The 24,662-nt window shown below is 41.0% G+C and overlaps 1 protein-coding gene across 1 annotated transcript; it reads left to right on the forward strand.

Moving 5' to 3' along the window:
* Positions 1-1,451: 1,451 nt before the first annotated feature.
* sparc (secreted protein, acidic, cysteine-rich (osteonectin)) lies at positions 1,452-23,424 on the forward strand. Its single transcript, XM_034883952.1, has 10 exons — positions 1,452-1,629; positions 10,859-10,924; positions 11,314-11,367; positions 12,951-13,053; positions 15,698-15,819; positions 16,760-16,880; positions 19,071-19,204; positions 20,341-20,489; positions 21,398-21,546; positions 22,967-23,424. The coding sequence occupies exons 2-10, from the start codon at positions 10,868-10,870 to the stop codon at positions 22,993-22,995; spliced, it is 918 nt and encodes a 305-aa protein (XP_034739843.1). The 5' UTR covers positions 1,452-1,629; positions 10,859-10,867; the 3' UTR covers positions 22,996-23,424.
* The last annotated feature ends 1,238 nt before the right edge of the window (positions 23,425-24,662 follow it).

The following is a 24,662-nucleotide window of genomic DNA, read 5'->3' on the forward strand; positions in this document are numbered from 1 at the left end:
AAAATACTTTAGTAATGTTTTAATGCTTTTAATCACTTTAATCTGATCACTGGCTTGGAAATAGGAATGCATTAAATTATTAGGTCAAGAAGGTGAACATCAAAGACAATTAGACCCATGCACTGCGATGTCCTACAAGTATATATTAATATAGGATATACAGTGCTGGGATAAAGCGCAGACAGGCAGAGTGTCCCTCCCCTTCCTTCCTTTCCGCTATCTCTGTTACCTATTTTACAAGGGCACTGTTACGGAATCTGGGGCTTAGCACCAGCCAGGAAGGGGGAGATTGGTTTATAGAAGAGGTTCCCAAAGCGTTTTGTCTGAGGTACCCCCTGGAGATAGGTCAGGCAATGCCAAACTAATATTCACTCAGTTTACACTCTTAAATCTTTTGTTCAATTTAGAACATTGTGTATAGCACAGAAATGTTAAGGTGTGGGCATCAGGGTGGTGGAAGGCTGCACAACGTGTTTGACTTTAATACTGCTGGCTGTCTCATGCCTCAAACCAGTGTTTATTTATTCAGTATTTAGCCAACACCGCAATCTTTTTAACCAAATAAACATTAACATTAAACATTAACCAAATTGTATGGCTGCTCAAAGATAACCAAAAATACCTTAATCGTGCTTTAGTTGGCAGGAGTGGACATGGCAATTAAAAGAAATTTTAGCAGATGTGTTTATGTCAGATTGCAGCCTTTAAAAGTCCCAGACCCTTAGTGGTCCCCTAATACTGTATCTGAAGTCTCTTTTATATAGACCTTAGTGGTCCCTTAATACTGTATCTGAAGTCTCTTTTATATAGACCTTAGTGGTCCCTTAATACTGTATCTGAAGTCTCTTTTATATAGACGTTAGTGGTCCCCTAATACTGTATCTGAAGTCTCTTTTATATGGATCTTAGTGGTCCCTAATACTGTATCTGAAGTCTCTTTTATATAGACCTTAGTGGTCCCTTAATACTGTATCTGAAGTCTCTTTCCCAAAATTCAGCCTTGGTGCAGACTTACAGCCACTAGAGCCAGTTCCACAATGATTTTTCCTTAGTATGTGCCATTTCTGTGTCTGTAGCTTTTTTTGGTAACCTTGCCCCTTGTGACCCCATAAGGGGCACGATTCTAGATCAGCCTATCTAAGCTTTCATTTTCTTAAAGGCAGAGCAGGATACCCAGGGCTAAGCTTACACCTATCGCCATTTCTAGGCACCGGGGGACCATAGGCACCAATACATTATTGGTGTGTTGTTGGTGTTGTTCTGGTTTAAGTCAAATTATTTAAAAACATTAGTGTATGCCATGACAGGCTTCATCTTTCTACACATCTAACAGTCAGTTAAGCTAAAACTTGAAAAAGTTTCTTTTTTTTAGTTGCAGATTCCAGTTCGATTTTAGAGAGAGTCAACATTAAGCACGTTAAGCCCCACCTATCAGGGCAGGAAGAGAGAGAGAGAGAGAGAGGGTGTAATGGGAGGTTTGAGTGAAGGGAGTGAGGAGGGGTCTGCGTCCAAACTGGGACGTCCCACTGGAAATGTCTTCTGTGTGAACTGGTGGAGCCGTTAGATTGTCCTGGGCTCCGCACACAGCTGACTCTTCTCCTCTGTTATCCCCGCTCTGCCAAGTTAAAGGTAAGATCTCTCACTCTGCACTGCATCTCCGGACTCTGTTTTTATCATTTATCATGGGACACAGGCTCTGGTGCGACTTTAGCAATGTGGGACTGCTCTGTAGAAGACTTTTAGGAAGGAAATTCCTGGCAAATGTAGGCTTAAGTTGTCATAAACTTGCAAAAAAACTACACTTTTATGTTGAGGTTGAAGTTTACTTCTTAAATAAGGGCTGCAAGATTTGTGATAGAGTCATTGGTCATTAACCTGCCATAAAAGTAAAACTTTTGCTTTTGAACTTTTTAACACAGAATATATTGCCCTTTCACATTTTTTCAAGTTTTTTTTCCTTCTGTCAGTTGGACAGAAGTGAATCAAACAGCACAATATTTCCATCTCAAAGTTGAGCAAACACAGTTGACCTGCTGTGATCTCAAACTCCAATTCATAAGCAAATTCGCACACTGGATTTTCCACAATTTAACTTTAAAAGGACTGACATCTGGGTTACCAGGCAGTTACTGGGGCATCAAACCTCAGTGAACAATCTCCTCTGTCATTACTGCCAAAACAGCAAGGAAAACTGCTCCCTGCAGGTAAACACGCTGTGATTAGGAGGTTGCATTCTCTGTGGAGGTATTGTGTGCCACATCGGCAATAGGAGGACAAGGAGGAGTGCTGCGGGGAGGGTGGGGGGGGGGGGATTAAAGCTTTGGGGAGGGAGAGGAGGGAGGCAGATGCAGACAAAAGGCTGATATGGTAAATCATATGTTATATATTACAGTCTTTAGCTCAGATGGAGAAACTGCTGCAGTCTCTTTGTTTTTGGAGATTTCCCAGTTTTGTAAATGCATTCTGAAGAGATTAACCGAGTGAAAATAAAGTGACGAACAAAAAGAAATACATGGATCAAGATGGAAAGAAAGAACGGAGAGAAAAGACGGGGAGGAATGGGGGTGAATGGGAATCCAACAAAGCCCGATTGAGCAATGGGAGCCTTTTTTCCGACAAATATCTCTCCTTCCCTCCCTCCCTGCCTGTGTGACTCCCCCTCACTAATTACTCTCATGTTAAGGAATGCGGGTTGCCATGGCGATCGATTACCAGCTGTTCAGAGCGCCCTGTAGGTTCAGATGCCTTCAAGTGTCGGCGGACGTCTCTTAAGCTCACACATAGGGAGTAGAGAGGGACTTGCAGAAAGAGACTGAAGTTCTTGCCCACTGTGGTTTGGGGCTGTTTCTCCCATGGTTTATAGTAGAGATGTTCAAATACTGACACCAGTATCAGACAAGTCTCTGATACTGCCTATAATGCTGGTACCAGTATCGGGAAGTAGGCCTACTGAGTCTATGCAGCAATCCAATACCATGAAATTGAGCCCTGAAGAAACTCTACTATAAAGTAGTTTGTTCATGTTATTTTGTTCTATTGTGACTTACTGTCATACTGGATGATAAAAGAAAGTTCTGGGGCATTCATTGTTTGCTTTTGTTCATGTTTCACAAGAAGTTGAACCCGAGCCAGGACGAACAACAAAGACAGCCATCACATCCATACAGGGATTGTATTCAGCTGTTAAAACATAATATAATGTATGACACACTGGTTTCGGATCAGTACTCGGGATCGGCCTGTACGCAAGTTTGAGTACCAGAATCGGTATCAGGAAGCAAAAAATAGCATCGGACCATCTCTAGTTTGTACCTGGGCCTTTAGTTTGGAGAGGAATCTACATCCTGAAGTAAACAATGTCTCAACAGTTTTGTGTCTGGCCCTTTCCTGTTGCAACATGCAAGCCAAAAGCCAGCTCTGTAGAAAAATGGTTATCCCTGTTTGGCTGTGAACAGGAGCGTCGGACTGGGGGGGGGACACTGTCACGACACAGTCATACCACATGAACCCCAACCCCAACCCTAACCATAACTTGTCATGACAAAACCATATGACACTTGCTAAAAGAAGTTATTTCAGGACCATTTTTGACTTGTTTATGATGTTTATGACACGTTCATGACAGTGTCATGTCACTCTTATGAAGACACCTTCAAGTAAAGTGTAACCAGCCAATCACGGTCCAATATAAAGCTGACACAAGCGTGATGTGGAAACTTGAAGCCTTCGGAGAAAAGGGCCAGCTAGATTCGGTATTTTCCCCATGTTGTTACACATATAAAACAATTCATCTACTGTTAACTTTTAAATCCAAGACACCTTGTTTATTTACAGTGACATCCAGTGAAATATTCTAAATGTTTCAGCACATTTAAAAACCAAGAATCTTAAGTAAATTTGCAATGCCTCCGACTTTCTTCTTGCAAGCTGTTTGAGTCCAATCAGATGCTCTGAAGGCACGTTATACTCCATTCCTCTCCTCACCCTAAAGACTAAATCTCTTGGCGTCTCTTGATTCTAAATGAAACTCTTGTTATCTCGTCACACCTGTCGAGGAAGACCGAAGGACAAAGTGTCTGCATTGGTAAGAGTGAGGTCGAGACGGAGCGTCTCTGGCTGCTCAATTGTTGAGGTGGCAGGTCTGGACCAATGTGGGAAGAAGGGGAGGAAGGGGAGGGGGGTTGTGGGCAGTGGCATTGGAGCTGAGGATGCTGGGAAAAACCGGGCCAGCTTGGCAAATGTCTAGAAAAGCTCTAATCCCCAGACAGGAAGTAAGGATTGTGCAGCTGTCTAAATGCTATGTGGAAAAGAGGGATCTGGAGTTTATTGTCAGCAAGAAGGACAGGAAGAAATAAAAGAAAGGGACAAAGAAAACCAGATCATGGAGTGAAAGACCAGGAGAGGAAACATAAGTTTAGAAAATAAATGAAAGAATCAAAAAAAGAGGAGAACAATAGAATTGTGTGATTTCAGAGAAAAGGACTCTGTCCTGTCCTGAGATGGAAAAAAATGTCAGCGGCTTCAGGTTTATGTCCGAGGGACATTCCAACTCATGCATTCATTTTAACCTAAAAACATAAAAACATCACTTCCTGTGACTGCAAAGTGAAGCCAATGAAAAATCATTCATGAGCAGATTAAATCACTGTTGTTAGTGATTGAAGTGCAGCAAAAGTTACATTTATGTAACAGAGTTTGGGCTTGTTGTTCATTTATTTTTCTCCCAGTGTACCTGCAACATTAAGACTGAGACAGGTCACTGGAGACATAAAGTCATTCAACCACAGATTTGCATAAATGAGACTGACTGACTCTCGTCTGTTCAGAGAGGCAGAGGAGGAACGATGACAGCAGCATCGAGGTGTACAAAAGCTGCGTTATAACGTTAACAATGATGGCAAAAATGTAAAAAGCCACGAAGGGACAAGACAGCAAAGTGCAATCACTGCCAAATTAATGTTTTAAGATTCAAATTTAAGTTACAAAAAACCCAACCTGTTCAAAAATACAGTTCTTGGAAGATGTATTTGGCTTTTATTTTGAAAGACAATACAATAATCCTGCCTCACCTTGGATGGAAACGGGCTCAGAGCAGAGATTATCGCCTCAAGTGAAATTCAGTGGATACCAAGAAACAAGAAGGTCTGTCTTGATTGGGGGGAGGGGGGGGGGGCTTTCAAGAGGTCAAGTTACATATATCCTGACTCCTCTCCTCCTGTTCCTATGAACGCTCGTCCACTCTCCTCTTCTTGATTGTGCTCTTTGTGGTTGCTCTGAAACTGCTCTTTGTCCGGCAACGTAAAGAGGTCCCCCCCCCCACCCCCCCGTACTTCGTCAGGTGTCTCATTGCCAGTTTAGGAGGTAGCTCGGTCAGACCGGGCTTGATATTTGAGCTATGAAATAGCTGCTGCAGGTTGCTAGGATCAACCTTTTAACTGACCAAGATTGTGGAAATTACTTCTGAAAAGTACTCATGGAAAAGACAAGAATCTGTTTATTATTTCTGACCGTGTGTTTTCTGACTGAGCTTAAAAATAGATTAGAAAGGCTTTACTGCCAACCAAAGAGCACCTGTTTGACCTTTCACATTCCTTTTTGGTCCCAAAAAAAATCAGTCCACCATGAAGACCAAGTGATGGAAGTCTTCTTCCTTGTCTAGGATTTTCCAACCGACACGTTTTCTTTTGTCTAAACACTGATCCACAGACAAGTTTGAAAACCCAAGAAGTTTAATAGAAGCTGAAAAGTGATGACAGAAAGCAACACATTCTCATTAACGTGTTCAAATTTTATGTTATAGTCTATAAACTTATGCACAACAATACGTAAGAGGCGTGTTCCTTTAGGATGATAACAGATACAGTGATAACTTTGGACGGTATTTCATTTCATTAACTACAGAGCTCAATACAGACAGAGGAAATCACTGTTTCTCCTCCAAGCATCCTCTGAATATTTGCCTCCTCCCAGTCCCTTTGCATGCCAGTGCTGTTTGTCTGCACTGTTTGCTGGCAGACGGACTGCTACAGGTTGTTTTTCCAGGCCTCTGAACCCGCCTGTTATGTCACAGAGAAGAAGAAGAAAGAATTCCTCTAAATCTGCTCCCTTTTTAGGAGCTTTTGAAGCAGATGGAGATATTAGTGGGAAAGTGAGAGAGATTAGCATCAGGGCAGGTTGTTTTCTTCCATAGGGAGTTTACACTTGCTTACCTAACTGACCTCCTAAATTAAACACATTTGAGGAGAAAAAGGGCCCCTTTATGAGCCTGAAGTTTCCTGTTTAGCCTCTACCCTGTTTGATTATGAGAGCAGCTTTCCAAATAAAATAATTTGTTTTGCTGTTACGTCAGTCCGTCTGGCCCAATGACTCTCTGACCAAACAGGAATGTTTTCAAGTGGACATACAACAGGAACACCGCGTCCCTGCAAATCAAATACTGACCCACACACCTTTTTTTTGCAGATGACACCCTTTAATTAAATATTGCTCTCTTTGCAATCTCATTAAGTTCCTCGCTCCCAGTCAGACACGCTACCTATGTGAATCTGAAGTTCTTTTTTTTTAAAATTTCCCGTCAGCTCAACACCTTATTTTTGTTTTCAGATGAGCTTTTTTTGAAAGTACAGAGACGTTTCCATGTGTGCAGGTTACTGTCTGCGTCCTGTGCCCTTGGTTTCTGTATCTTTCCAAATCCAAGACATTTGAGGGGGTGTTGCAGACATTTCTGGACATTCATAAACAGTGGTCACTATTGTAAAAGTCTTGCCTTAACTCTGCATTTAGCACCGAACGATTTTGTACTTTCTTCCGACAGGTGGAAAAAAACAAGGAAATTAATAATCGTGTTGTGTTTTAGTTTTCTTCCGCGGACGTATTCATCTCTCTTGTTTAAATGGCCCTCAAAGGTAGCAGTTAAGGAGCATCTCTTGTCCTCCTACCGTCATCTTTCTGCCAGTCTCAAACCTTCTTCTTTTTTAGTCACATCGTGTTATCCTCTAACTTCTAATATGGTGACACCCACATCTACACATGAAAACAGCTGTGGAGATCCATGATGTGATTTATTGTCTAGATCAATAACATAACTCAGAAAAATACTAAATGTTAAAGAGAAAGTGTAGCAACGGAACTTGTACACTTTGTGATCAAATAAATAAAATTGGCAATTTGGTAAATTTGTCATTTCGGAATATTTTTGGGGGGATTTTCCCTTTATTAGTGACAGTGGAAAGACAGGAAAGGGGGAGAGAGATGGGGGATAACATGGGGCGAGCGCTCTTACTGGGTGAGCTAGAGGCCGCCCCAAGTCTTTATAACAGTTAAGATGTTAAGACTAAAACAAACTTGCTTTGCTGCCACAAATTTACATTAAATAATCCAAATCTTTATGGGCCTTTTTCTGCCTTTTTTGATAGGGCAGCTAGGTGAGAGAGAGGGGGAAGACATGCAGGAAATTGTCACAGGTCGAATTCAAACCCGGCACCTCTGCACTGTGGCATAAACCTCACAGTATATGTGCGCCTGCTCTGCCCACTGCTCCAACCCGGGCCCCAATCAGCTTGTTTTTGTCACCAAACTGTGTGAAATAAATATAAAACCGATCTTGTTAAAGCCTCGAGAAGTTTTTTCTCCAAACAGTGATACAATTCAAAAGTCTGGATTAAGAAAAAAAAACATGTCGTACTAATGTCAGACACATGCATGATTAATTTAAAGTTGGAGACATCTTCCAATGCTACCATGTAAGTCACCAACACCCGGTAAGAAAAAGGGCCAACGTGGTTGCAGTTTTGAAGTGTATCATTTGAGGACGTGGCTCTTCTTTCACAAACTTGCTGTTGAGAAATAATTCAGGATCTGGAATAAACATCAGTCATTTCTGAATGTGCACTTTCACAGCTTTGAGGATGACAACAAAAGACAAATGCGCCTATAGGCAAATAATCAACAATTCGTACTTTTTTTTAAATGACTCAACGTTCTTGGGTCACTCAAGGATTTGTCAAACATGTCAACACCCATCACATCTAGCTGACTGTAGGCAAACTTCACCCTTTTAACTGCATCTGTCCAAACACGTCGCCCTATTCAGACGCTCCGTGTCAAGAGGACCTCCTACGATGTTTTAGGACGCCCGGCAACCAGCCAAGCGAAGGGTTTCTACAACTTTGAAAAGTCACGTTCAGTTTCCCTCAAGGTGATGTTTTTAGAGCTGTGGCATTCATCTCCACATCCCCCTGAGTCTGAGTGGATAATTGCCGCACATGCAGACCAGAACAAAGGGAACAACTTCCCAAAGTTTAATGTTCTATGAGAAGATTGGATGGCTTAGTTTTGTCGATTCATTGTTGGTTTAAACCTCTGCACTGTTATCCGAGGGGCAGGAATTCCACCTATTCTCAGCCCTGTTGTGTAAATCGTATTATCCTCCGCTGATCTCCAGCAGCATTCACTATACTGTACACGGTAGATTGTACTGTGTCAGCTCACCACAGTGTTATTTACCTGCATGAATAATTTCCTAGGCCTTAACAGAAAAAAACAGATACGGTCTCCTTTGGCTTTGCACTGGAGTTTGCTTCTGTGCAAACAACACAGAGGAAACAGGGTGAATGAAAAGAAAGTAAGAACTTTGATCTTTACAAGTCGGCCTCCCGAGACACTTTAACATACCCCTGCATGCCGTGCGTCCTTTGATCTTCGGAGGACAGAGATTGTTTCTGGATGTCTGGGTGAAACAGCTGACTCAAGGGAGGTGGAGAGGGAGATAACGTATAGAAAAAAGAGGAAGGCAGACCAAGCAATGTCATGCTCCATTACAGAATAAAGAAGCCCTTATTTAGTCCTTCAGACGAGCCATGATGAGGGAAGAGAAGCAGGGACGGAGAAAGGGTTCCGTGTCTCTGAACAATGGATGCTCAGACAATCAGATGGAGAGGACTGCAAGAGAAGGTAGAAAGATAAGGTGCTCATCTCGTAGGAAATGTGTAAAATTCGTATGTATTAATATTAAAAAAGTCATGTTTTCCGTGAGATTAGGTGGAAAAAGGGTTGTGAGAGTGTGTAAACTTGAGAAACATTTACACAGAAACAAGGTTTTTGTGTAAAATAAAATAAAATTCTCACTCTTCTTCTTAATGACAAACACCCCCCCCAAACAATGTCTATCGGCCTTACAATTATACAATGCTGGTCGGGCTACTTGGTAGTAATAACATAATAAACAGGCTTTGTGTGAGGAACATGAATATGTATGAGGTGGAGTCACTGTTGTTGAAGTGACAATATGTTGTTTACATGTTTTTTTCTTACTATTGCTGTGATTTTGCACCTAGGGAAAATCTGATATTACATGCTTGTAGGTGGAGGCTTTCATCCAAATCACAGATGACCGCAGTGGGAATTGAACCTTCCTCCACCCATTCAACTACCCAAATTCACACATCAGGGCTAGATTCTTACACATCCGTCATGGGTTTACAAATGTAAATATGGGTTTAGCAAAGCTGCATGGAAAGTCATTTATTTCCCCAAATAGGAGCCTGGTGGAAATATGAGGAGTTAAAGTATGTTGCAGTAGGCTGTGAAAGTGCATATAAAGACAGGAGCCTGTTTCCATCCAACGGCAGAAAGAGAAGTTAACCCAGCCTGTTCCAGTCGTGTTCCTGAAGCCTAATTTAGTGCAATCAGCTTCTGTGCTCGCTTGGATTTATGCTCTAGAAGTAGAGAAAATCCCCAACAACAGCCAGAGGCCATTTCAACACGAGCTGCCAGTAAACCTAGCGGACACTGAGGGTTTTGTTTGGGAAACAGGAGATCATCCATTAGTCTGATAGAGAGAGTTGTGTTACATGTTGTTTCCAGATGCTTTTGTTGTTTTTTGAATGCTAGGCTTTGTTCAAACTTTACTTAGATTCAGATTCTTTTTATTGATCCTGGTTATTATAAAAACTACTAATTCTTATTGTATTTAAAGCTTTAGTGTGTATAGTTTCTGTCGCCCTCATGAGGAATTCCAAGTACTGACAACAAAACTGTCGGCACGCCCACATGATACAAGCGCGCCCCCACCCTTCCCATACACAGTTGCTAGTAGCGAAGGAGGACAAGGAGGATTGAAAAAAACTTAAGTATAGAGAAACTTTAAAAATGTATGTATTTTCAGTTGTTCTGGCTGTCAAGTAGTTAGCTGTTTTATGATCCTTGTTGGTAATTCAAGAATTATCGAAATATTTTCAGTCAACATGAACAACCTAAATATTGTCTGTGTTATGCTTGCTTTTAAGTCTTAGCATTTGTTGATTTTGTGTCATTTTGACTAGAAAGGGAGAATATAAAACTACTACATTCTTACACTGGGAAATACTATTACTACTTCTAAGAAAAGGGCAAGTTACAAAGTGCATAACAAAAGCAAGTTAATCAAAAAAACATTTAAAGAGACTTGATCTGATACATGTGCACTGTATTAATGCAAGAGAGCATTTTCCAGAAATTGATAATCAGAATTGAAAAGCAAGTTTACATATGAATAAGTCATTCCTATGACTTTGGAAACCATTTTGAATCAGAAGTTTTTCAATTCTTAAGTTGCTTTCTAAAAGGAGGCTTTAAATAATAGGTGTTCCTCAGGGAACCCTCTAAGGAACCCCTGTGGGTGCACAAATTGTCCTTTTAGATAAATTCAAGTTGGGTTTCATTTAGGGACAACATTTCTTTTTTGTTAAAAATTAACAACAAAGCAAACATAAAACTAGACATAAGTTTATTAGTCTATGCTTTATAATAGCTTTTTATTATGTGAACTTGACTTAAAAATAAAAAAAGGGTTCACTTGTTTCTCTCTTTTTCTCCACAGACTTTGAAGATGAGGGTGTGGATCATCTTCCTTCTGTGCCTGGCTGGCCACGCCATGGCTGCTCCTGTAAGTTATACTGTGTGTGTGTGTGTGTGTGTGTGTGTGTGTGTGTTGATATTGATTGATAATCTGTTCATGTCAGGGGCGTAGCGCAACATTCTGGGGCCTGTAGAAAGGCATTCTCCATCGGTCCCCCCCAGATCAGCAGCTATTAATTCTAGCTTCTTTTTTGGCCCTCCTCACATGAGGTCCTTGGGTACTCAGTCCCCTTTTTCCCCCCAGTCCGACGCACCTGGTTCATGGATAACTGTGTGTGTTTTGAATTTGTGTGTGAGATCATTGTCTGCTTCACACTTCCTTCACTCAAGTGTTTTTTTCTCTATGGGCACACACAGGCACATGTGTGTTCATGTGTACAAGTTATAATGTTTAATCATTTTGTGTGTGTGTCCCAGACTGAGGAGGAGCCTGTCATGGACGAGCTAGTCACCGAGGAGCCAGTTGTTGAGGTCAGTGCAGATGTTGATCCTGTTTGAGAGTTCACCAGTCGTGTTTTCCTTTCTCCTTAAAAGCCGATTTATGCGAACTAAAGTTAAATAATTAACATCTGAATCAACCTCAGTCAAAGTATTGCAAGAGCGTAGATCTCTGATGCAGGTTATGGTGGACTGACACATATGAAAAACATATTTTTACTAAAAGTTAGCTACTGGAGCTGATTACAGATTCACCAGATGTTTCTTGTTATTCTTATGTCACTTGTCCAAAATGTCGTGGCTGGCCTCCAGGAGCAGAATCTGAACTATTTCAGTTTTCTGGTAAAATAGATCCACCTTAGTGGCTTTCTTAGATGTGTGCACTCAGTTTTCCTGTGCAAAGACATTTTAGATGAGCTCACTTTCAATGTAACTGCCAAATAAAGTAGATAATGTGGATAAAGCGTTGTTTTGTACCCTGTGGATGCCATCTGTGTTCCCAGAACTCAGCTGTTACTCTGGAGTGTACAATGTTATAATAATTGATAGAAATAAAGGCCAACTTGTAGTAAACCGGAACAAAAGCTACTCTGTTGTTTATTCTGTCGCTACACTGAGTGTTTTGGGAAAGTCAACCTAAACACATCTGGGTTTGATTTGGCATCTTTGATGAAGCATTGTCTACGTTTAAACCCTCATAAGAGTTACTTTATTCTTCTCAGATTGTTTTAGTTAATAAGTGTTTCCCAAAGAGATGAAAGTCTTCAGTATTTCAATGTCAAATTTTTCTTCAGACTCATATTAAGGACCCAACCTCCAGATTAAATAAATCTGAAAGGTTCTCAAGTTTAGCAAATATGCATCTGTAAGAAGAGTAAGATGAAGAAGTTCCTGATCTCTGTTTGTTCCAACAGGATGTGATGTGTCCTAGATCTGGGTATTTACCAAAATCTGATCAATCTGCTCACCAAATCCCAAATTGATACCTCAGAGGCTTTTGACAAATCCAACAAACAGAGAGGGATAAAAAGATGAAATCCTTTTTGCCCACGCCTCGATCACGCTCGTTACTTTTCTAAACAGGACACAGTGTCCGTCGTGGCCTGCAAACAATACTAAACTCCCAAAATATAGCTGTGCAAAACCGTCCAGACTGAGCCTTCAGAGAATGTTTCCCGCTCCAGAGGTCCAGCGGGACCAGAGATCCCACCGCTGTTAATTTTAGCCGGTCAAGAAGCCATTACGTTCTTTATGGCTTCACCACATGTGGACCCAGCTGCTTGTTGTTGTTGGATATTATGGTCACGCTGCTCCCAGACTCTGTTTGGCCATCAGGGAGGAAACTTCTTTAGTGGTGACGTTTAAACCTTTTCGGAGGAAAACCAGGGATATTTAAGCGGTTTGCTTTAAGTGGACGTCAAGCAGAAATAGACTTGCAGACTGATGCAGGAAGTAATCATCTGAGAGTTCAAAGGGAGAAAAGTTTTTTAAAAAGAACGTTGAGTAGCTTTTACAGTTTTCTTTCTTATTATGTTAACTTTGTACCCCCACACATTAAATAAACTTGTGACTCGTAAAGAATAAATTCCTTACACTCTGACCTCTGACCTTTCCAGGATGTTGACCAGGAGACCGAAGTGGGTGCCAACCCCGTGCAGATTGAGATTGGAGACTTTGATGAGGCCATTGAAGTTGTTGAAGAAGAAGTTGTCACTGAGAGTAAGTTCACAAACTCACGCACATAAACTTGTTTTTGAAATCAAATCAAAAACTTAAGATCATTATTTGTCCTGTGAAGGTCCTTCATTTGTGGTCAGGCACATTCAGACAAACATACAACGATACATAGTCAAAAATCCTACCTGAGACTAAATAAAATTCTAAAAAATACTAAAAACTAAAAGCCCTAAGGGTAGGTATGGACTATGGCGGTGGTAAGTCGAAGTCTGGAGCGATGGAGGATACGCACTATGATAACACAGCATTTACTTACATCATTTCCAAGGAGACCTAAGCTAAATTAACCCCAACCATCCCCTTCCCAGCTCTAGATTTAATCCAAAAAGAAAATCTTAATCATATGGTTTGTCTTGTGGGGACCAGAACTTTGTCATTATTTTGGTTGTGAGTACCCCAAATGTGACAGTGTGAACATTGTTACTAAAAAAACATAGCCACACATTTAGTTCCATTGTTAAACTTTGTGTTTTGATGTTTAATGCTTCATTTTAGGTGTTACATTGGTATTTTAAGCATAGGCGTCGATTTCGGTGGGGAAGGTGGGTATATCTATCAGATTTCGATAGAATTCATTTTGTACGCACCACTTTTTTTGAATACCTCAAGCTCAATTTAATTTAAAAAAAAAGAAAAAGTTCATATCACATAATTCTTGAGCAACAGGTGCCAATAAATCCACAAAAAAGCTCCCATAGGGCAGGCACAGACACAGTCGTTCTGCTGCTGGGCTGCTACTCGGCGTGTCGGGACGCTCTAAAATGCTTACTGGGAAAAAGCTCAACGTGCTTTAATGTCCCTAAACAACGATCAATCGTTACCAAATTTCTCTTGGCCATATCTACTCTAGCAGGTAACAATGTGTCTGCTGCTTTACACGTCGACCTCCTCTGAAAGCCATTGTGACAATGTTTGATTTAGCAAATGGTTCCCTCCTCTGTCCTCCAGCTACACTTATCTGGGTAGACTGGAAAATCAAACATCCATAATAACAGACTGCCTCATTCTGTGAGGAGGAGGCTGTAATTACATGTTCCAGCCTGCTTCAAGAAGCAGCTCAGCCCAGAAACCAAGTCACAGGCAGCAACAGGACAAAGTGTACAGATATTAAGTTATGCTGAGATCTGCATAAAGCCTTTTCAAGAGCTATAGATTTGAGGTTTGTGGTTCCGACAACGTGTGGTTTTACAGCTAAAATGTTTCTTCAAATAAAGAAAAAGCATATTAAAGAAGTTTGGATTTACCAGTAAAGAAACATCTGTGCACATTTTAGTACAATATAAAGCAGAGTCTCTGGAGTCGGCTGGAGTCATGCACAAAGTCTTAGATGAAGTTTTTTTTGTTTATTCAGTAGTTTATTTCATCATTATAGGTATTAATCTTCTCACAAATGAATGGTTTCCTTGGACTTTGCGTTTGGAAGAAATCCTGTAGTAAACGTGTGTGTGGATTGGGTCAAGGTCTCTTTTACTCAGGTTGTCACAGTTGCAGAGCAGGCAGCAGGAGAAAAACACAGACGTGGGAATGATGCAGTAAAATAATTTACTAAACAAAAGTCCAAAAACAGACAGGAAACAAAGAAATCTTCAAGTAGAAAATCGACAACGCAAAAGCAGTAACACACCATTGAGTAGGTTGGTACTTTTTAACACTGGACAAATGACAAAATGGAACTTAATTAAGGGAACACACTAAATGCACCAAGCAATGAGATTTGTAATGAGAAACAGGTGACATGAGGGCTGATGAACAGGTGAAACACATCAGGGCGGGGCTGACAATTACAAAGGCTGAAAAACACATAACCTAGGAAGTCAACATTAAATGAAACATGGGAAGCTCCATAGACTGTTAAAATTAGTAGACAAAGCATCAGCAAAGTGCTGCAAAAGAGGAAGAGCCTTAAAGCTGCATTCTGTCTGAATTCCTGCAGGGGGCGACATGTGGGGTTGCAAACCGAGGTCTGTTTCTAGGAAGACTATGAGAAAATGACCCATTTCTCACTGGATTTATTACCTTAGTCAACATTTCATAATGAGTTTATGGTCTCAATCGCTAGTTTGTAGTCTTCTGTAACACAGAATAATGTTCTTTTTTTAAAATTATGGTCTCGTTGGTTTTAAAATCGACCATAAAGTAGAAGGTGTTTTAGGGCGTGGCTATGATGTGAATGACAATTTGCCGCCTGTCTCATATGTAATATAACTATTGGACAAAGATATTTGTAAAACCTAGCAAAGCTAAATATTCCCTCAAATTATGTAGGCTGGCTTTCAGCAGCAGTTGCATCCAGATTTCCAGTGAAAGTGTGTAACCTAGAGTGTAAGCAGCGTTGCCAACTCTCAGCTAACGTCACAGTCATATACCGCCCAACAGTCTATGGCTCCTCCCTCACTCCTCCCTCACTCCTCCCTCACTTCTCCCTCGCGTCTAAAATCATCACATCCGCAACAATAACGGCAAACTCAACGACTCATAGCAGATCTCCACAAACCAATTATTGACATCAAACATCCTCTGCTTACTATGGAAGCTACTTTATGAAATAAAACAGGAAACTAAACAAAACCCAAGGATCATGACCCCAAAGCAGTTCTGAATGTAACTCTTTATATTCTTTTCACAGATGCCTGCCTGAACCACCACTGCAAGAAGGGCAAAGTGTGTGAGGTCGATGAAAGCAACACCCCAATGTGTGTGTGCCAGGACCCCTCCACCTGCCCCGCTGCTGAGGGAGAATTCGAGCATGTGAGTTTGCAAACAATCAGCCCAAACATTTCTTTATTAAACTCAGGTTGAAACTAGAGATGTTCCAATACCAATACCAACGTTGGAACAGTCTCAGATACCTCCTAAAATGCTACAATCTGTTTCGGGAAGCAGAGTTTATGCATCAATCATCAACACTTAATTTAGCCCTGAAGAAAAGGTTATTTAAATTATTTTTTTCTGTTCTTTTTCTGTTATGAATCACTGTCAAATTGAATGGTAAAAGAAAGGTTGATGGAATACATTGTGTTATTGTTTCACAAAAAGTCAATCAATCAATCAATCAACATTTATTTATATAGCACTTTACCTTTGGACCTAAAAAGAGCTTATCTGTAATAGCGTGAATGTCGTGGGGTATCTTGTTCCAGAGTCTCGGGGCAGCAACTGCAAAAGCCAGCCAGTGTAACCTGAGCCCGGCCAACAACAACAATAGCAATCACACTGTATATGTATGGATTCATCACATCCATACATATACAGTGGTATATACTGTAGCTATTAAAAATAATAAATACATTATATGTACTGTTTTTTTTATTTAACACACTGGTATTAGGGGCGGCTGTGGCCCAGTGGTAGAGCGGTTGCCCGCCAATCACAATGTTGGTGGTTCAATCCCCGCCCCTGCAGTCATTGTCAGAGTGTCCTTGGGCAAGACACTGAACCCCAAGTTGGCCCCGGTGCTGCGCATCGGAGTGTGAATGTGTGTGAGTGTTTATCTGATGAGCAGGTGGCACCTTGTACGGCAGCCCCGGCCACAGTGTATGAATGTGTGTGTTTACATTAGATCGGTTCTTGGTATCAGTTGATTTCGACGTTTAGGTATCGGAATCAGCAAAAAATGGTCTCATCTCTAGATGAAACTGTGAATTTGTGTTTTCAACAATGTGAGAACTCATCTGTTTTTCCGTCTCAGGTTTGCGGAACCGACAACAAGACCTTCGACTCCTCTTGCCAGTTCTTTGCCACCAAGTGCGCCCTGGAGGGAACCAAGAAGGGCCACAAGCTGCACATCGACTACATTGGACCCTGCAAATGTAAGCTCTCACACTCTTCTGCTTGTTACATTCCCAACTCTTGGTGTAGAAGAGTTGTCCAAAGAGTTTAATCTAATGTCCTCCAAACCATACAACGATAAATAAGCCATTTATTCCTACCCTCTTAAACGACTCACGGAAGTGTTTTATAAATTACCGCCCCCTAGCGGTGGCATAAAAAAAGAACATGAGTGTTTTCCGTCGTTAAATCTAAACCAGAGAATGTAACGTTGGCATTTTTAACGTTTGGTTGTGTTAAGGCACTAAAACTACTTAGTTAAGTTTAGAAAAACATTGTGGTATGGGTTCAAATCAGAAGTTACGTTACTTAAAGCTATAGCGCGTAGTTTCTGTCGCCCCAATGAGAAATTCCAAGCAACAACAACAAAACTGTCCACATGATACAAGTGTAGCGGGTGTGTACTCTCCCTCTAGTGTTGTGTTGGCGGTCTTCGTTGGCTATCACAGCCGTTTGTTTTGGTTTATCACAACAGTGTCTCACAATCACGCCGGTCACTATAAAGAGCTCCAGGTAGCATGAAACAGGCTACAGCAGACTGGTCAGCAGTATAACACAGGAGATTAACAAAATACTAGTATAAAATCACAATAGAAGGAAACTGTACCTGGTAAATAGCACAACAGTGATTCACAATCAAATCAGTCACTATAAAGAGCTCCAGTTAGCTAAAAGGAAAACAAATTATTCCGTTTACTGTTGCCACAGTTGTATCATTAAAAGGTTATCAAGCTAAGCTAACCGGACTAGCAAGATAGCACAACGTGGTGAGCTTTTTAATTTAAGCTAAAACAAAAGAAACCAAACAAAACAGGTCTCTTATATGAATATGAGACCTCCCATGTGGATGTACTACATGCATATTAACATATTATCAAAATGAACACATTTACTATAACAGTGGAGCTCAGTCTACATGACTTACCATGAAGCAGGCTACTGCAGCCTGGTGATGGTGTGTAAAGTCTGTGGAATAGCACCGATAGATGGCGCTCGTGCTACAGAAAAGCCTGTCTCATGGAAACTACTAGCAAATGAGAAGTTACCTTTTAATGGCAAGTGGATTTATTAAATCCGCCACAAAAGCCCTCCTCCAATCAGAGTCAAATGTCTTTATTTATGTAAAAGAAATTATAATAGTTTTTTTTTTTTTGGGGTGTGGGGGTTGAATGAGCCAGTTTGATTATTTGGGGAGTTGAAACACCCCCACCCCACACTCCCTGTAAATTATGCCTAATCATTTATCTGTTTATTCATTATTGAGGAATCAGATGTATCTTAATGTATCTTAGCTTTATGCTAAGCGACTAAAGCTAACTTGACTCTTTGCATTACTAAGACTGATGGGCGGGCTCAGCAGAGGGAGGATCTGTACGGACACGCAGGCCACATTTCTTCCACCTGACACACACACACACACACACACACTCAGTGTGAGGACATGAGACAAGGCTGAAAGGGTCACGTGGAGATCAAGGTAGTGCTGAGCACACCAGAACAAAACAGGATGCCGGTTGTTAATTTGGATGGATCGGTTGGATGTTTTAAGGATGACAAGATTTACTTGAATAACGCTGCAACAATGATAATATGCTGACATGTTTAAAGGCCAATTAAAACAACAATACTAACTAAATTGTTTTGTTTTATTATATCCCAATGGACAAGAGGTCAGTTTTGACTTTTTTAAATTTCTAAAAGAACGTAACAGCAGGTGTCAGTTTAATAAACGTTTTATTGATTCTCACTAAAATGTAAACAAAATGCTACAATACAGATTAATGGTCCAGTATCAATAAATCCAAGCAACTTTGTTGCATGGCAATAAAATCTTGAATCTTGAATCTTGAAACCAACCAAAATAATGCAGTCAATCAAAATTGCTCCTGCTCTAGGCGCCGGGGTAGCTAAGCTGCCCATTCATATAGGTTCAATCAACTCCAAACTTCACGGAATTTCCCTAGAAAAGTGAAAGGCCCAAAATGCCCACAAAGAAATAATCTTGAAAAATAAATTAGAAAATGCTCCTTTTCCACCTTCCTTGTTTAACTTTTATTTCAGAGAGATGTTACAGTGAAACATAGTGGGCTAAAATCTGAATTCATGGCCGGATATGCGTGAGTTATCACCATGAATAGTTTTCCTTGATGCTAACAGTTTTGTCCCCGCAGACATTGAGCCCTGCATGGACAGCGAGCTGAACGAGTTCCCCCTGCGCATGAGGGACTGGCTGAAGAACGTCCTGGTGACTCTGTACGAGCGCGACGAGGACAACAACCTGCTGACCGAGAAGCAGAAGCTCAGGGTGAGTCGGCGGGTTCACTTCTCTGCCTGCATGTTTAGGGGGTCCCGCTGTTGAAGGTGGAGGAACTGATTTAGGACAGTCTCATTACTTTCAACAAAAGTCAACACAAAATCAAGTCAAATCAAAGATAGTAATCATAGATGTAATAACGCAAAGGACTGCTTTATTTCTAAATAAATTAGAGATGTGCCGATACCAGTAACAGATAAGTCTCTGATATTGTCTAAAATGCTGGTATCTGCATCGGAAAGTACCAGAGTTCATGCACCAGATCGGCGTTTACCACATCAGGTACCACGTAATAGAGCCCAGACAAAAATCTACTTTAAAGTAGTTTAATATTTTATTTCTACCATTATGACTGACAAACTGGATAATAAAATAAAGATATGTAGCGTTCAATGTTTGCGTTTGTTCATGTTTCACAAAAAGTTAAACCTGAGCCAGGCCATCAACAAGGATGGAAATCTTATCACATCCATACATGGATTGTAGTATACAGCTGTTAAAACATAATAAAACATATGACACAGTGGTATTGGATCAGTATGGGGAAGAAATGAATGGTATTGAACCATCTCTAGTATAAATCCTTCTGGAAGTGGAGCAACATTCGGACATTGTGATTTTTAGCTTTGAATAAGGGTTTAAAAAAGTAGAATATACCTTAATGATACAAATAAAATATCATATGAACTACACAATGCAGAAAATGTGTTGTAGGTCTTCATGACACGGCCATTTAAATACTGTGCTGTGTGTACTGTATTTTAGGAATTAGGAATTATTTCGACTAAAACTAAAAGAATGTATGTTGTTTGATGGATATTCACAGACAGGAATATGTCAACTTTTACTGAATACTATTTCAAAACCACTTCAATTTGTGTTTTCAAATGTTGTAAAATTGAATAAGACGCCCCAAAATTAATGAAAGTAGAGATTTGTACTTGCCAAAGAGCGTTGTGTGGAATCAATCATGTTATTTTGGGCAATTAAAAAGAACATTGATAAAGGAAAACACAAAGAGCTCACACTTAACATCTAAAGAATGCAACTTTAGGGGTCTGAAAACGCTAGGGGTCTGTGAGAGTTTATGTTTTGCTGATGTGGATGGTGTCCGTCCAATGTTTCAGGTGAAGAAGATCTACGAGAATGAGAAGAGGCTGCAGGCCGGCGAGCACTCTCTGGACCTGCTGGCTCACGACTTCGAGAAAAACTACAACATGTACATCTTCCCCGTCCACTGGCAGTTCGGCCAGCTCGACCAGCACCCCGTCGACGGGTACGTAGCAAGAACAAGACTAGTCTCGCATTGCCAGACCTTTCTCCACAGCGCCGCGGAGGAAGGACTGGCTAGTCTGACACAGCATGCTCTGGTTCAGTAGCATTTCTTTAAGCCAATCAAAATTGTCTTGGGCGGCAGCGAGCCTTTGGACAGAATTCGGGTTGTATTCTGACGAGTCAGCACATGTAAGATCATGCAAACTAAAATACCCACGCTACTCGGGCAGTGGTTGAGCTCGTGGTAGACGGAGCTGATTGGTTCCCTCTGTTCTCACACCACAGCAGCTGGGCTGATGGAGCCAGCTGTCGCCAGCTGCTGTTTGCTTTATAAGAGCTTTTTTTTTTTTTTTTTTAAATGATGATCTGGATAAATGCACATTTACTTTTCTTCATTTCTAAATAATAATTTCATTTATGGCAACATGCAGGAGATTCAATGTGGACAAAGGCAAGTGTTTTAAAGGTCCCACATCGTACTATTTTTCAGGTTCAGTCTCTGCACTGACAATGCAGTCGGGGAATGACTGCAATGGCGCTAATTACACGCTGTGTGCATTTCTTGTGGATTGAGCTTTTTTCAGTTTTTTTCACAGTTTTTAGATATCACCTCCACCTGCTTATATTTTTTTTTAAAGACATGGAAATTTCACTTCTTACAGTATGGGACCTTTAAGTCGACAATGGTTGGACGATGACATCTAATATTAGTTTTTATGTAAAAGCAGACAGGATATAGAAGAGGGTGATCAAATATGAAGACAACAACAGTTTGTCTTCATATTTTCTGATGTCAACAAACTCACAAACCAGGTTTGTCACAATCACTTTGTGCTCAAAAACAGAAAGACGGCTCCACCATAGCTGTTGTTCATCGTTTCCTTGTTTGTCGTGTCTGTATGCCACCAGGTACCTGACCCACACAGAGCTCTCCCCCCTGCGCGCCCCTCTCATTCCCATGGAGCATTGCACCACCCGCTTCTTCGAGCAGTGTGACGCCGACAGCGACAAATACATCGCCCTTGACGAGTGGGCCAAGTGCTTCGGCATCAAGGACCGTGAGTATCAATTGCTGCATGCATAAATACTCAAATACATACAAATGTATCACACAAGGACAACACAAGGGTTAAAATATGTATTGTTAATTGAAATGGGCACGGGCACAAGGGGATCACCGGTGTAAATGAAACACTTAAAAACCTTGTTAAAAAACCTGGCTCGGTTCTATAAAAGCTGCTTAAAAGAAGGCCAAATGTTCAGAGCAGGGTAAAAGGATTAGGGTTAGGATTAGAGTTAATGTTGGGGTTAGGGTTACAGGTAAAATTGGGGTTGGGGTTAGAGGTAGGGTTAGGATTACAGTTAATGTTGGGGTTAGGGTTAGGGTTAGAGGTAAGATTGGGGTTGGGGTTACAGGTAGGGTTAGGATTAGAGTTAATGTTGGTTAGGATGAGAGTTACTGTTGGGGTTAGGGTAAGCATTAATGTTGGGTTTAGGGTTAGAGATAATGTTGGGGTTAGGATTAGAGTTAATGTTGGGGTTAGGGTTAGAGTTATTAATGTTGGGTTAGAGTTGGGTTAAGATTAGAGTTACTGTTAGGGTTAGCGTTAATGTTGGGTTTAGGGTTAGAGATAATGTTGGGGTTAGGATCAGAGTTAATGTTGGGGTTAGGGTTAGAGTTATTAATGTTGGGTTAGAGTTGGGTTAAGATTAGAGTTACTGTTGGGGTTAGCGTTAATGTTGGGTTTAGGGTTAGAGATAATGTAAATGTGCTGTATTTATATAGCGCTTTTCTAGTCTTAACGACTACTCAAAGCGCTTTTACATCTACAGGATACGTTCACCATTCACACACATTCATACACTGTGGCCGGGGCTGCCGTACAAGGTGCCACCTGCTCATCAGATACACACTCACACACATTCATACTTTAATGCGCAGCACTGGAGGCAACTCGGGGTTCAGTGTCTGCCCAAGGACACTTCAACATGGGACTGCAGGGCCAAGGGATCGAACCACCAACCTTCCGATTGGCAGGCAACCGCTCTACCAGATAATGTTGGGGTTAGGATTAGAGTTATTAATGTTGGGTTTAGGATTAGAGTTAATGTTGGGGTTAGGTTAAGAGTTAGGATTAGGGTTATTGTTAATGTTAGGTGCTTTGAAGGAGATGTTGGAGGCTTAAAACACCATCGAGTAAAGAGGAATTGAGTTCTGAGTTGGAAGAATTGAAGAATACTAAAAATGTTTAAATTTTATTTTAAAAAAAAGTCCAAATTCAGACTTAAAATGTAATTGACTTTTGAGTTTAAGGTCCGAATTCTCAGAAGAGAGTCTGAATTCTGACTTTTTTTCTCAGATTCCGACTTTAATCTCAGAACTCAAATACATTTGTCAAATCTGGCCCTCATCGTCTTCCGTAAGAATATGAATATGTGCTGATGGATGTTTTTGTGTGTGTGTGTGTGTGTTTGCAGAGGATGTGGACAACGACCTCATCATCTAAGCTCCTCTGAGCAGCTCCCAGTCGCTCCTGACGGGTCCAGGTGCTGATCCCTAAGTTAAAAAAAGAAATCACAGTAACGGTGCTAATTGCAAATTCTTGGTTTTGTTTTTTGTTAATAATGACCTTTCCTACCTATACCACTAAAAAAAAAAAAAAGCTCAAAAAGAGAAATGTGCACGGTCTGTACTAACGTCACGCGTTCACGCGTCTTTGAATTCTCTTGTTTGTCGAAACAAAACACCCAGTAAAAAAAAAAACTAAAGACCTCTGATGTAAATGTACGTTGTTGACAATAGTATCTATATGTTTCTGATTTGTTCAAGGTTTTTAAATCAGAGATCAATTTTAATTCAATTACCGCGAGGAGACAAAACTGTAAAGTGGAAAATAAAGTTTCTAAATAAACGCTCCCTCTGCTTGCTTTCTACAAAACAACCGTTTAGTTTTTGCACACTTTTGGTGTTGGACTCATTTTGTGTATTTTTACTTTTGATCTTTTGACTACTGCTTTAAGAGTTGTACATTTTTATTTACATACATTCCAGACGAGGGCGTGTACTGATTTATGAAACAATAAAGACGATACATTGTTCAGACCTTTTAGTGAAGGGAGGGTGGGGAATCTCGCAGCCCGAGAGTTTTCACATAAAAACACCATGTTTCTAGTGACACCGAGGGCACGAGCAAACTCTTTTCCATGAATAAAAGATCTGCAAAAATCTCAGCATACTTTCATATCTTTCTTCCTCTTGCTCAGGAATTTTTGTCGAGATGATCTGACAAGGATCAGCATGGCGCCACGAGTCATACGGAAGGCCGCTTTGTTCACGACGCTAGACCCTGTTTTTATATTAAGCGTCACATTTGATCATCTTTGGGTGTTGGGAATATAATAATATATATATAATAATAATTATACATTTTATTTAAAAGGTGCCTTTCTTGGCACTCAAGGACACCGTACAGGGATACATAAGACATTTAAAATCAGCAAGAAATGAAGAACACAACAACAATAACAACAAAAAGAAGCAGAGCAATAGACATTCAAATAGAATAGAATCTATCTATCTTCAAGTGGAATAGGCCCTTTTAAACAGATGTGTTGCCATTTGAAATGGGGGGGAATGAATTGATGTTTTCTAAGTTGGTAATGAATTCCTGAGACGGGCGGAGGGAACCAACAGGTGCGTGGAGGAAGAAGATCTGAGGGAGCGTGACGCTGGAGGAGATCAGACAAATATGTGTGTGTGGGGGGGGGGGGGGGGGGGGGGGGGGGGGGGGGGGGGGGGGGAGAGGTTATGGATGGCCTTGTGTGAAAACAGGAGGAACAACACAGATACAGAAGTGGACCGGGAGCCAGTGGAGCTGTTGGAGGACAGGAGTGATGTGGTGGATCCAGATTCGAGTTATGGTGCCTGCAGCTGAATTCTGGTCCAGTTGAAGTTTATGGAGGGATTTGTGAGGGAGGACGAAGGCCGAGGACTTCCTGTCTACAGTTATCCAGACAGGAAGTGGCGAGACTGTGGACAAGGATGGTGGTAGTGTGGGGGGTAAGGGAAGGGCGGAGGCGATTGATGTTTTGTAGGTGAAAGAAGACAGACCAGGTTATGGTACTGATGTGGAGCTGAAAGGATAGTGTGCTGTCAAGGATGACACCCAGACTC

Source organism: Etheostoma cragini, chromosome 10 (genome assembly GCF_013103735.1).
Source record: "Etheostoma cragini isolate CJK2018 chromosome 10, CSU_Ecrag_1.0, whole genome shotgun sequence".
Taxonomy (NCBI): Eukaryota; Metazoa; Chordata; class Actinopteri; order Perciformes; family Percidae; genus Etheostoma; species Etheostoma cragini.

Coding starts and splice junctions, on each gene's coding strand:
- sparc (XM_034883952.1), top strand. CDS start 10,868: ATGAGGGTGTGGATCATCTTCCTTCTGTGCCTGGCTGGCCACGCCATG. Junction 13,054..15,697: donor AGAAGAAGTTGTCACTGAGA/GTAAGTTCACAA, acceptor TTCTTTTCACAG/ATGCCTGCCTGAACCACCAC. Junction 20,490..21,397: donor GACCAGCACCCCGTCGACGG/GTACGTAGCAAG, acceptor GTATGCCACCAG/GTACCTGACCCACACAGAGC.